Consider the following 14235-nt stretch of genomic DNA (forward strand, 5'->3'; position numbering starts at 1 on the left):
CTCTACAGTGATTACTGCAGAGTATGTAAGGGTGCCAAGTGGTATGCACTGCAGAATGATATGCCGTGGTTTCTAAAGATTTTTCTTGGGTGGCACAATGAATAAGTGCGAACTCTATGTGATGCACATATAGCTCGATTCCTTACAGCCTCTTATCATCTGTGCCCTTGTCATTAACAACCCCGGTACAAAAGGGAGTGATAATGGACGGAGCATCTGAACCAATCAAACACTCACACCCAGTCAAAAGATCTGGGTTTAATCCATCACCGTTCTTTAGCCCACTCTGCCACCCCAGTTCAGACATGGCTATATGCAAATCAGTCTGACCCTGTGCCTCATGGGAACAGTCCAGCCCGAACTGCCAAGCCATGCCTTCCCTGGACCGGAAACAAGCTTCCGAGGACCGGTTTCTGGCATTGCAGCCGTCTTCAGCCCGGCTTGCTTGAATCCAGTGGCAAAGTGAGCAAGGGACTCACGTCTGAGCATACCCTGCCACACTTATGGCGGTACAAAAGGGGGTGGTAATGGACGGAGCATCTGCACCAATCAAACACTCACACCCAGTCAAAAGATCTGGGTTTAATCCATCACCGTTCTTTAGCCCACTCTGCCACCCCAGTTCAGACATGGCTATATGCAAATCAGTCTGACCCTGTGCCTCATGGGAACAGTCCAGCCCGAATTGCCAAGCTGTGCCTTCCCTGAACCGGAAACAAGCTTCCGAGGACCGGTTTCTGGCATTGCAGCCGTCTTCAGCCCGGCTTGCTTGAATCCAGTGGCAAAGTGAGCAAGGGACTCACGTCTGAGCATACCATGCCACACTTATGGCGGCCAAAAGCGGTAAAAAAGGGGGTGGTAATGGACGGAGCATCTGAACCAATCAAACACTCACACCCAGTCAAAAGATCTGGGTTTAATCCATCACCTTTCTTTAGCCCACTCTGCCACCCCAGTTCAGACATGGCTATATGCAAATCAGTCTGACCCTGTGCCTCATGGGAACAGTCCAGCCCGAACTGCCAAGTCATGCCTTCCCTGGACCGGAAACAAGCTTCCGAGGACCGGTTTCTGGCATTGCAGCCGTCTTCAGCCCGGCTTGCTTGAATCCAGTGGCAAAATGAGCAAGGGACTCACGTCTGAGCATACCCTGCCACACTTATGGCGGCCAAAAGCGGTACAAAAGGGGGTGGTAATGGACGGAGCATCTGAACCAATCAAACACTCACACCCAGTCAAAAGATCTGGGTTTAATCCATCACCATTCTTTAGCCCACTCTGCCACCCCAGTTCAGACATGGCTATATGCAAATCAGTCTGACCCTGTGCCTCATGGGAACAGTCCAGCCCGAACTGCCAAGCCATGCCTTCCCTGGACCGGAAACAAGCTTCCGAGGACCGGTTTCTGGCATTGCAGCCGTCTTCAGCCCGGCTTGCTTGAATCCAGTGGCAAAGTGAGCAAGGGACTCACGTCTGAGCATACCCTGCCACACTTATGGCGGCCAAAAGCGGTACAAAAGGGGGTGGTAATGGACGGAGCATCTGAACCAATCAAACACTCACACCCAGTCAAAAGATCTGGGTTTAGTCCATCACCGTTCTTTAGCCCAGTCTGCCACCCCAGTTCAGACATGGCTATATGAAAATCAGTCTGACCCTGTGCCTCATGGGAACAGTTCAGCCCGAACTGCCAAGCCATGCCTTCCCTGGACCGGAAACAAGCTTCCGAGGACCGGTTTCTGGCATTGCAGCCGTCTTAAGCCCGGCTTGCTTGAATCCAGTGGCAAAGTGAGCAAGGGACTCACATCCGAGCATACCCTGCCACACTTATGGCGGCCAAAAGCGGTACAAAAGGGGGTGGTAATGGACGGAGCATCTGAACCAATTAAACACTCACACCCAGTCAAAAGATCTGGGTTTAATCCATCACCGTTCTTTAGCCTACTCTGCCACCCCAGTTCAGACATGGCTATATGCAAATCAGTCTGACCCTGTGCCTCATGGGAACAGTCCAGCCCGAACTGCCAAGCCATGCCTTCCCTGGACCGGAAACAAGTTTCCGAGGACCGGTTTCTGGCATTGCAGCCGTCTTCAGCCCGGCTTGCTTGAATCCAGTCGCAAAGTGAGCAAGGGACTCACGTCTGAGCATACCCTGCCACACTTACGGTACAAAAGGGCGTGGTAATGGACGGAGCATTTGAACCAATCAAACACTCACACCCAGTCAAAAGATCTGGGTTTTAATCCATCACCGTTCTTTAGCCCACTCTGCCACGCCAGTTCAGACATGGCTATATGCAACTCAGTCTGACCCTGTGCCTCATGGGAACAGTCCAGCTCGAACTGCCAAGCCATGCCTTCCCTGGACCGGAAATAAGCTTCCGAGGACCGGTTTCTGGCATTGCAGCCGTCTTCAGCCCGGCTTGCTTGAATCCAGTGGCAAAGTGAGCAAGGGACTCACGTCTGACCATACCCTGCCACACTTATGGCGGCCAAAAGCGGTACAAAAGGGGGTGGTAATGGACGGAGCATCTGAACCAATCAAACACTCACACCCAGTCAAAAGATCTGGGTTTAATCCATCACCGTTCTTTAGCCCACTCTGCCACCCCGGTTCAGACATGGCTATATGCAAATCAGTCTGACCCTGTGCCTCATGGGAACAGTCCAGCCCGAACTACCAAGCCATGCCTTCCCTGGACCGGAAACAAGCTTCCAAGGACCGATTTCTGGCATTGCAGCCGTCTTCAGCCCAGCTTGCTTGAATCCAGTGGCAAAGTGAGCAAGGGACTCACGTCTGAGCATACCCTGCCACACTTATGGCAGCCAAGAGCGGTAAAAAAGGGGGTGGTAATGGACGGAGCATCTGAACCAATCAAACACTCACACCCAGTCAAAAGATCTGGGTTTAATCCATCACCGTTCTTTAGCCCACTCTGCCACCCCAGTTCAGACATGGCTATCTAATATTTTGGGGTCTTGGACCCCATGACTACTAGAAGCGGGCGCTCTTCTGACTGGTACAGCAACTGGCCTCTCTATTGAGGTGGTGTTGAGTGACATTTGTACACCTCCCCCAACTAACTCAGCTAGTGAACCAGAGTTAGATGTCAAACATGTCTGGCGTGGCACCGGGGCTAGGCAGTTAGTGGATGTATGGGGCAATACCTGGTTAACATCTGGGTTTAAAACCCACCCTTGTATCAAGTACACGAAGGTCCTCCTCAATATACATTAGACGATCATTCAGTGGAGATAGAAGAGAGGAAAGCAGTTTCTCCATTCTGGCCCAAAAACTATCCATTTGGCCTAGTGACCCAGTTTCCCCACTATCCAAATATAACGGGCCCATTTCTAGGTCTGGAGGAATAATCATACTAGCAGGAGCTGGAGAGTCATCTATCGCCCCCTCCCTATTTTGGAACCATTATCACATTTTTCTATCTCTGGGGACCACCCCCCCTTTTCCTTTTGACGGCCTGGCCTCCTCCGTCCAGCACCACCCCCTTTTGTACCGCTTTTGGCCGCCATAAGTGTGGCAGGGTATGCTCAGACGTGAGTCCCTTGCTCACTTTGCCACTGGATTCAAGCAAGCCGGGCTGAAGACGGCTGGAATGCCAGAAACCGGTCCTCGGAAGCTTGTTTCCGGTCCAGGGAAGACATGGCTTGGCAGTTCGGGCTGGACTGTTCCCATGAGGCACAGGGTCAGACTGATTTGCATATAGCCATGTCTGAACTGGGGTGGCAGAGTGGGCTAAAGAACGGTGATGGATTAAACCCAGATCTTTTGACTGGGTGTGAGTGTTTGATTGATTCAGATGCTCCGTCCATCACCACCCCCTTTTGGCCGCCATAAGTGTGGCAGGGTATGCTCAGACGTGAGTCCCTTGCTCACTTTGCCACTGGATTCAAGCAAGCCGGGCTGAAGACGGCTGGAATGCTAGAAACCGGTCCTCGGAAGCTTGTTTCCGGTCCAGGGAAGACATGGCTTGGCAGTTCGGGCTGGACTGTTCCCATGAGGCACAGGGTCAGATGATTTGCATATAGCCATGTCTGAACTGAGGTGGCAGAGTGGCCTAAAGAATGGTGATGGATTAAACCCAGATCTTTTGATTGGGTGTGAGTGTTTGATTGATTCAGATGCTCCGTCCATCACCACCCCCTTTTGTACCGCTTTTGGCTGCCATACGTGTGGCAGGGTATGCTCAGACGTGAGTCCCTTGCTCACTTTGCCACTGGATTCAAGCAAGCCGGGCTGAAGACGGCTGGAATGCCAGAAACCGGTCCTCGGAAGCTTGTTTCCGGTCCAGGGAAGACATGGCTTGGCAGTTCGGCTGGACTGTTCCCATGAGGCACAGGGTCAGACTGATTTGCATATAGCTATGTCTGAACTGGGGTGGCAGAGTGGGCTAAAGAATGGTGATGGATTAAACCCAGATCTTTTGACTGGGTGTGAGTGTTTGATTGATTCAGATGCTCCGTCCATCACCACCCTCTTTTGTACCGCTTGTCATTAACAAGGCACAAAAGGATTCCCTAATTTTCCATGGGGGGTCATACCCTCATAAAAATGAGGGCACGCCCCATTGGGGTCATGCAGGCACACAGCACAGGCATAATCCAAATTACAGAAATGGCTTTCTGAGAGGTCCTTTTGAAATCCATAGTGTCCCAGGGTGCACATACATGGGCACAAAGCCTTTGCCCTTCCCGTGAACTATGTGTAATAGAGGCCAATGATATTCTTATCTTCATGAGACTTTGACCAACAGCAAGAAAGAGAAAGGCAGAAAGGGATAGAGAAGGGTAAGGGCAGGGCTGGATTGGCAGTAGCAGGTATCAGTTGTTTTCCTGGGAGGCTGGAAGGGTGGGGGATGGTTTTGCAGCGGTAGGGGCCACTTTTGTTCGGGGGGGGGGGCTGGTTTTGGGGCGGTGTTGCAATATCAGCTTCCAGTAACAAAAGCAGCAGTGCTTCACACTTACACCCCCTCCCCTGGGGTAGGTCCGACACAATTTCCAGGACTGCTTTGGGTTCCCAGTCTGGCCCTGGGTAAGGGAAAGATTGGGAAACAGTGGCAAAGTATACTAAGGCAGGGAAAAGATGCTAACCTCTGACTTTAGAGATTGACTCTTTTGAGCCATGGGTGCGTGCAGTCCTGTGAAGGAGTGTAGAGGTGGAAAATAAATAGACGCATAGAGGAAAACGACGGTGAAATTCTCACTCTGGCCTTAGCGGAGGTTACTTCATCCCACAAATGGCCGATGGAAAACTTGGACAGAAAATTCACCACACAAACTGGATCAGTCTCATAGTGACGTCTTATCCCGTTCAAATCACAGAAGCACAACCGTGAGGAGGCACATAAAAGATAATCTCATCGGCCACATTACTAAAGAAAAATCACCATTTTAGCTCTCGAAATTTAATTCAGACCAGAATGCTTTGAAAAACTTTTCTTTAAAACTTCAATGCCAAGAAAATCTTCAGGGAATTGTAGTTTATTCGACACTAAGATACATTTACACTACAAAGAGTTAAGTTGCGAGGACAAGGGCTTCTCTTTTGATATGGTCTTTCGGAACATTGGCTGCAGGTGCGCCTACTCCTTTTGTATGCTTTGTTTACAGAGTATTCTTAGATGTAATGTCATCCATTCCTGTTCTGCTGCTATTTTTATCATTCTTTTGTTCCCATTGTGATTTTAATCTTATGTCCTTGCAAGACGTACACATGAACTTCAATTCACCAAAATTCTAAGGGTAGCGGCTGTGACGTCACACACTCTTCGGCCTTCATTATTCACTATCAGTGTAATAAAATGTTTTTGAGAAAACAAAGTGATTGAAGCCCCAACCGACGTCAATACGAACGGGCTGCCGCTATGCCACATACTTTACGACCTCTGAGGCCAGGGATTGTAAAGGCAGTGCCAGGGATCGCAAAGTGCAAGCAAGGGGTCGCAGCTGGGAATCCTTAATGACGTCCATGGACATGCACCACAGTGAATAAGTACGGGGGGAGGAGCACAACCCTCTCTGTGAGGGTGAGATGGTTTAATTGTCCTTAAGACAAATCACAAACTGTATTTCCTATTTGTTAATTCTTCTAGAACTGAGGTGAAGAGGTGTAAACACAAGACACAACTCCCTCAGACCACTCAGAGACAATGAGAAAATCAATTATTCATGTTCATCAAAATATAGCAGTGGTCTTGAGGATCAGAGCCATTTCTGAATGTCAGAGTACTTACAAGAATGTACTTAGAAATGCAGCGGCTATGCTGAGTATCTGGTGCAAATGTAGCACTCTAGTAGAACTGTTGACGAAACTTGGTGTGGCATCATCAAATCCTGGAGTTGCTTGTGTTTCCAGTCAGAGGGGACCTGGCCTGATAGTTGGGGCTTGACTGACCATCTTGGGAAAGAAGCCAAGACTATGAATACGGTTAATCCACGTCCAAAATGTCACAGTTTGTTTGGGCAATACATTGATGGAATAGACCTCTGATTGAGTAGGCATGAGTAGGTCCTAGCATTTCCATTTAACACATTTGTACTGGCTAGTTGGTACATTGTGCACCTTTACCAAACATTATCACACAAGAAGCTTGGGCATCTCACTGGCTAAACTGAGCATCGGTCCAGGAGTCAATGATCTGGATTATAAAAACACAGATGAAGCCTTAAACATACGCAGTAAGAGAAATATCGACAGAGTAAACTTACCTGATGATTTCCTCTTGCAGGGAAGTGCCTGGAAAAGAAAGGCAATTGTAAGTTGCTTTAGAAGGTACATTAATTTAACTGGTAAATTAATAGCTACATTTATCAATTTAACATGCTACAACTGCGACGCAATTAGGATTCAGTTATGTACTGATGACAAAAACAGGTAAATGCAAACACTGAGTGTGGATGGCACTTCAGGTGTTAATGTGTGCAACATAAATCGAGCTAAAAGAGTAAATCACACCAACATGAATATACCCCAATCTAATGGCAAGTACTGCAACTGTTATATAACACCATACCTGTGGGTGACGACGTGTGGACCGGGACCAGGACCCTCGACCGAGCTCTGCTCTTCCCCCCTCTCAAGGGCTACCGCTGACTGCTTTCACCGCTCGCCCGCTTCGTGCGGTCAGCGAGGGGCAGCTCGGATATCCTGTGGGCTGAGGAGCTGCTGACTTCCAGGCGCGGCGAGGAGGCGGAGCAAGCGGAGCAGCGGCAGTATTTCCAACTACACTGACCAGAAGGCTCAGCGTATCGCCAGCAAGTGCCGCCCCGCCCCCTGGTCAACACGCCCCCCGCCCGGCCAGGCACCAAAAAGCGGGCGTTGCTGGAAGTCAAGCGGGACAGCATACCTGTGGGTGACGACGTGTGGACCGGGACCAGGACCCTCGACCGAGCTCTGCTCTTCCCCCCTCTCAAGGGCTACCGCTGACTGCTTGTGCCGCTTCGTGCGGTCAGCGAGGGGCAGCTCGGATATCCTGTGGGCTGAGGAGCTGCTGACTTCCAGGCGCGGCGAGGAGGCGGAGCAAGCGGAGCAGCGGCAGTATTTCCAACTACACTGACCAGAAGGCTCAGCGTATCGCCAGCAAGTTCCGCCCCGCCCCCTGGTCAACACGCCCCCCGCCCGGCTAGGCGCCAAAAAGCGGGCGTTGCTGGAAGTCAAGCGGGACAGCATACCTGTGGGTGACGACGTGTGGACCGGGACCAGGACCCTCGACCGAGCTCTGCTCTTCCCCCCTCTCAAGGGCTACCGCTGACTGCTTGTGCCGCTTTGTGCGGTCAGCGAGGGGCAGCTCGGATATCCTGTGGGCTGAGGAGCTGCTGACTTCCAGGCGCGGCGAGGAGGCGGAGCAAGCGGAGCAGCGGCAGTATTTCCAACTACACTGACCAGAAGGCTCAGCGTATCGCCAGCAAGTTCCGCCCCGCCCCCTGGTCAACACGCCCCCCGCCCGGCCAGGCGCCAAAAAGCGGGCGTTGCTGGAAGTCAAGCGGGACAGCATACCTGTGGGTAACGACGTGTGGACTGGGACCAGGACCCTCGACCGAGCTCTGCTCTTCCCCCCTCTCAAGGGCTACCGCTGACTGCTTTCACCGCTCGCCGCAGCCGCTCCGCGGGTGCCGCTTCGTGCGGTCAGCGAGGGGCAGCTCGGATATCCTGTGGGCTGAGGAGCTGCTGACTTCCAGGCGCGGCGAGGAGGCGGAGCAAGCGGAGCAGCGGCAGTATTTCCAACTACACTGACCAGAAGGCTCAGCGTATCGCCAGCAAGTGCCGCCCCGCCCCCTGGTCAACACGCCCACCCGCCCGCAACGCCCCTTCATCAAGGATCGGCATTCGCGCAGCGGGACGCGAGCGGGACGCCGAGCGAAGCCCGGGGAAAGGGCGGGCAGTCTGTGGCAGTCAGGGGCTGTCAGAGGCTGGGCTGGGCCACGTCCCTAACATCGTGCCTGTGGACCTGGTAGGTTGCGTGACTGTGGCAGAGGGAGTATACTCCACTATGTCTACCCGTTCCGGGAAATTGCTCAGGTGTGGGGGAGAGGGAGGAGCGGCTGGGAGTTCTACAATAGGATCTATGGACCGTTTCATAACCAGAGTAGCAGCGGTCATTGAGAAGGAGATCGTGATGACCGAGCGTCGCCTCTCTGAGGTCTATTTACCAGCTAGACGATCATCCCTTGGTGCTGTGGCTCAGGCCTTGTCCCCGACTTCTGAACGGGTTCCATCTCCCCACCCCTCAGATGCCCCAGTGCAGCCTCGGTTGTCGGCAATAGGAGCAAGTGTAGATAGACTGGAGAATCTTTCTGCTCTTTTGCCAGTGGTGGTTGGTATCGAGGCGGCAGGGGAAACAAACTCTCTAGCCCCACTGTGCCCTGCCATCGGCCAGACCACCCTACCGCTACATCAAGCCCCTCCTATGGAGCCGCGATTGCCCGGCCTGGTCCAAGGCACCTCAAAACAGGCGAAAAGGAAAAGGGTTGTGAGCTCCCATAAAGGTAGTCACGCTATACTCTAGAAGCGTCCAAGAAAGCAGGGGCAAAGGGGGTTCGGGTCAAAAGCAGAAAATGGCCTAGTACCAGCTGACAATGGTAGGGTAGGGGAGCCTCCCGTTGCGGGAACTACTTCTGATACTTTGCTTGTTCATCCTAATGCCCATTATAGGGTAGCCGTCCCCCCAGAACCCGATTCCCTCAAATTAATTACGGATCTGTTTAAAAATCTATTGGTCCCGTTGACGGATCAACTCAAGGGTTTAGGGGCGAGACTGGACAAATTTGAACAATCCTCCCTTGATCATTTTTTCTCACTCAAGACCCTTATTAAACACCAGCCTAGAGTGAGTGAGGATATCACGGGAAGGAACATGGGAAAAGGACTGTCTGCAGTTCCTGTCCCTGTGCTGGTTGTACCAACGTCGACTCCTCTCCCTGAGGTACCACTCCGCAGGGATTTATCTTTAGCCCCCCTGGTCCCTCCCGCTTCTAAGCCAGGACCTGCCCCTCATATTTCCTATACAAAAACAAATCCCCCCGTGGTCTCCAAAAATCAGCACAAGAAACCACCTCAGGTAAAGACACCGGCCGGTGCAGCTTTGGTTAAGAGCAGCCAAGCGGCCCTGCCGTGTGTCAATGGCAAGGGGGTCGGGGCAGCGCCACCAGCTAAGGATGCCAGAAGCAAATTGGCATCTGACTCTGCTGTAGTTGTTCCCCCAAAGGCCACCCCTTGGAGCCCTCCGGTTAATCTTCCCCCTGACTGCCCTCCCTACGTAGTAGTGCTTGTCAATGTCCCACCACTGAAGGCTAATCAGATTGAGACTCACCAGGCTCTAAAAAATAAGAGTCTCCACTGATTAAAAACAAACAAACCACTTCCAATAGGTGTGGATGGATTAATTCTCAGCGTCCGCAGGGTAGGTTGGGTGGGACAGGGCAAGAAGCGACTGGAGGGAGACTGTATCATTATTAATTTCCAGGATAATAGAGTGGCGAAGATAATTTGTGGCCAAAACCAAGAGGTGGATGGTCCTGGTGTCAGAGCAGTGGATTTGACTTACTTTTACCCTAGGCCTGCTGCTAACTTTTTAGGGACTGTCACCAGGGAGACTTACTATGGCCCTAGCGGAGGCCCGGGTAGCTCTGTGGCACCCCAGTTCTATCCCCAAGCTGGGTGGCCGGAGACTACTTGGGGCTCCAGGGGCTATTGACTTGAGGGCAAGGGAGGGACGGTGGAGGGGGAGTTGAGAGAGTCTTCACCCTCTACCATAGTGCAGCCCTCATCCCCAACCCCAGTCAAAACCCATTCCATACTACTCGATGTCGGGGGAATGGTAGAGACCCATGAAACTACTGGTGTATGTGGAATATCGGTGGACCCGCAAGAGGCGGCCCCCTGTCATGACCTTGTATCCGGTAGCGTCCCAGCTGTGACGGACCTAGTTTTTAAGGTCTTCAGCTGGAACGTTGCTGGAATCTCAAGGAAGCTGACACTGCCCGACTGGAATGCATTGGTGGAAGAACATTCCATATGCATTTTCCAGGAGACATGGAGCACGGAGCCCACCCATAAGGTGGGATATTCGGCTTATTCTATCCCAGCAGTATGCTCAGAATCAGGGAGGGGACGCCCTTCTGGTGGCCTCCTCATCTGGGTTGCTGCTTCATTGAATTGTAGGATAGTGGAGCACCAGACCGGTTGCATGGACCTCCTTAATATTATTTTGAAGGACTCCAGGGGCCGTGCCATTCTAAATATTTATAATATTTATGCACGAGGCACAAAGGGGGGAAGGCAGTCCCCAACAATTGCACTTCTGGAGTGCCTCTTAAGATCAACTCCATACAAGGCATGCACCCTGGTTGCTGGTGATGTTAATTGTACGTTCGAGCCATTAGGCTCGGACGTCTCCCTGGACCAGGACGAAGAGGATGTTAGGAGGGGGATTCCCGCTCTAGAGATAGATCCCATCAAGAGGTGGACAGAGGTAGCCTTGCAGGTGTTTACCCTAAGTATGGAGTTCAACCTGAGGGCACTAAACGGGAGGTCAGAATCGGACAAGGGGGGGGCCCACACTTACAACAGGCCCAATCACACATCAAGAATAGACTACATCTTGCTTGATGTGTGTTTGTGGAACTCGGTGAGGGACATGGTTGTGGTCCCCTCAGTATAGAGCGATCACAACCTACTCTCCCTCACTCTAGTCTCCTGGTGGTTAGCCGGCAGGGGAGGCTCTGCTCCCTCCTCCACAGCAGATCTGGGCGAGTCGCAAGTATCACTTTGTGGGAGACCAATGAAGTGGACGAAACTCGCCCTCTCTTTGGAGAAGGTTGCAGCAATTACCCATCTCCTAGCCCAAGCACAATTAAATCTGGGGACCACTACGGGAGGGGTGGGGGCGGCCTGTGGGGCTTTTTGCGACCTTACCGAGGCCCTAACTAATCTGTTCACTGCTCACCCAAGTAGACCTGGGACTAAAGAAAGGCAAGTGAAAGTTAAGGGATGGTACACCCACACATGTAGGGTGATGAAGTCCAGACTGGTAGAGGCAGTCAAATCCAAATCGCAAACTAAGACCAGGGAGGCCAGAAAGACTTACTCTAGGACCATCCAAATTGCCAAGAACGAATGGGAGGAAAAGTTCTGGACGGACCTACTGGTTGCCAGTAAAAGTAAGGACACAAGAGGGTTTTGGAATCTGGTGGGCTCCCGTAACAGACCCGATGAGACGTTGAGGACATGTAACATCCCTCCCCAGAGCTGGTCAAAACACTTCGGGGCCTTATACTCATTGGTAGAAGGGCCCCTAAGTGACCCAGCCGCACTCACCCTCTCGCTAGGGGATGTCACTCTCGACCTCTTTACGGCAAGGGAGGTAGAGAAGGTTATTAAGTGGGTGGCACCACGGAAAGCTGCAGGACCGGATGGGCTTCCAGGAGACCTTTTGCGTGCATATCCATCTGACTGGGGCATTGTAATTTCCACGCTTCTAAATGACATCTTGAAGGGTGGCCCAGTACCAGACTCATGGAGAGGGGTGATGGTCGTTCCCATTTATAAAAAGGGTTGCAGAGATAGCCCAGGGAATTATAGGCCAATTAGCCTGATTGATTCCACGCAAAAGGTGGCAGGAAAGGTAATTCTGGGTAGGATTCTCCACTGGGTTGACGAGAACAGAGTGCTATCTGATTTCGAGGCCGGATTCCGCTCAGGAACGGGCACCGTTGAGCAGGTTTTCAGGCTAGCACTCTTAAACTGGAAGGTCGTGGAACTAGGCAAAGGCAGTCTTTACTTGGCCTTTATTGACCTAAAGACTGCCTTTGACCTGGTCCCTAGGGAGGAACTCTGGAGGGTACTACAGGGCCTGGGGCTGCCCCCTTACATTTTGTCCCTACTTATTAAACTTCATACCAGCAACTATGCCCAGGTCCGTTGGGGGAAAAATGGGGAAACAACGGATAGGATTCCGGTTTGTAGGGGTGTCAGACAGGGTTGCGTGTTGGCTCCCACACTCTTCTCGCTGTATGTCAACGGTGTGGTGGAGCATCTCCAGCAAGAACCAGCGGACGCACCCTGTCTGGGGGGAGTACGGATTCCTACTCTGCTGTTTGCAGATGATACTCTCCTCATCTCAAAGACTCCCCAGGAGCTACAGAAGTTATTGACCCGCTTCCAGGACTTTTGTTCATCCAGAGGACTGGTAATCAATGTGGACAAAACTAAATACCTGATTTTGCACCCTCCAAGGAAACCAGGACGCCCGCCTGTTTTGTACACAGTCCCCTTGGAGAAAGTTACCGAATTTGATTACCTGGGGTTACGCATAACTGACAATATGAGTTGGTCCTCCCATATTGACAAGATGGTCCTGAATCACAAAAAGGTAGGGGGTGCTCTGCTTAGGGAATTTCGAGCATCACCCAAACATTTCGTGAGACCTGCAATCGAGATCTACAAGGCCAGAGGCGTAACATCAGCACTGTATGGGGCAGAGTTGTGGGGTCACTGCAATTTGGAGTCCCTATCCAAGGCTGAGAGCAAGTTTTTGAAGGACCTCCTAGCTCTCCCCTTTGAGCACTCCGACAGTCCCGGTGCTCTTGGACGTGGGTTGTAAGAGCATCAAAGACCAGGCTCGCCTTCGACCATTGCTCTTATGGTCCCGCATATGGAGGGTCCCAGAGTTAAAATCTTATGCTGATGGCTTGGCGGAGGTAATGAGCATGGGAGGCTGGGCCAAGATAAAGTGGCTGAGGGACACCAAAAAGCTTTTGGGGGAGCTGGGCCTGGCGGACTGTTGGACTACAAAATCTGCCCCACCAAAGGCTGTCCTCAAAAAACTCTACTGGGACTGGGTCTCTGGCCAACTTATTGGGAACTCAAACCACTGTAACTTGACTGCAGTATTTTTGAAAATAAAGGATGTGGTAGTCTACGAACCCTACCTGGACTTAATCACCTTGCCAATAGATAGGGCTCTGTATTTTAAGCTCAGGGTAGGCACCCTCCCTATCGGGGCCTTTGTGTCAAAATGGAAATCCGGTGCTCAACTATCGCCCTTCTGTGCCCTTTGTCCATCTAGGCTTGAAACGGTAGCACACATCTTCTTTGAGTGCCCAGACTATATTAATCCTAGGAGATATTGGCTTAAACCTCTATTTAGATCCCTGGGAACACGTAGGCATCTGGTCGCATTACGAATTTTATTGTCCGATACCTCCCCTTGCATTGTTTGTGGTGTCTCCAAATTCTTAAAACGTTCATGGTTGATTCGCAGCAAGAGATTGTCAATTTCAATTTAATTCATTTTTTAGCTAATTTATCTAGGGTTAAATCCAATTTTATTGTTTTAATATTTCAATGTCGACATATCTATTTTCTATTTTGAAATGCTGTTTTTATATGTATGTATGCTTTCAAGATATCTTGCATATCGAATAAAAGCTTTCAACCAAAATATAACACCATTGTTATTGCAATGTTTGCATTTGCATTTGGACTAACTGCAAAGCTGATGTAAATGTGAACCAAAAACTCCTTCCACGATGTACCAGATTATTCGAAAGGTAACAAGGGGGTGGCCTGGCTAGTCACCAAACAACCAAAGAGATCACCAACTACCAAGCATGTGAGGGAACGTAACATGAAGAAATTGCTCACCATCTATATCAAGCATCTTGGAGTTGGTAATGCAAACAGAGTAGAAAGGGAAAAGGATGCAGTTAAACAACAGT

The 14235-nt window shown here is 51.1% G+C and overlaps 1 protein-coding gene across 2 annotated transcripts in view; it reads right to left on the reverse strand.

The window, feature by feature from the left end:
- Nucleotides 1-14235, reverse strand: part of IL17REL (interleukin 17 receptor E like) — a 705004-nt gene that overhangs the window by 576192 nt on the left and 114577 nt on the right. For both annotated transcript variants that reach the window (XM_078679532.1, XM_078679543.1), the window contains exon 2: nucleotides 6727-6754. In XM_078679532.1, coding sequence (XP_078535658.1) covers nucleotides 6727-6754 — 28 coding nt within the window. The remainder of the gene's footprint in view (nucleotides 1-6726; nucleotides 6755-14235) is intronic.

The sequence above is a fragment of the Lissotriton helveticus genome, chromosome 1_1, assembly GCF_964261635.1.
Source record: "Lissotriton helveticus chromosome 1_1, aLisHel1.1, whole genome shotgun sequence".
In the NCBI taxonomy this organism is placed as follows: Eukaryota; Metazoa; Chordata; class Amphibia; order Caudata; family Salamandridae; genus Lissotriton; species Lissotriton helveticus.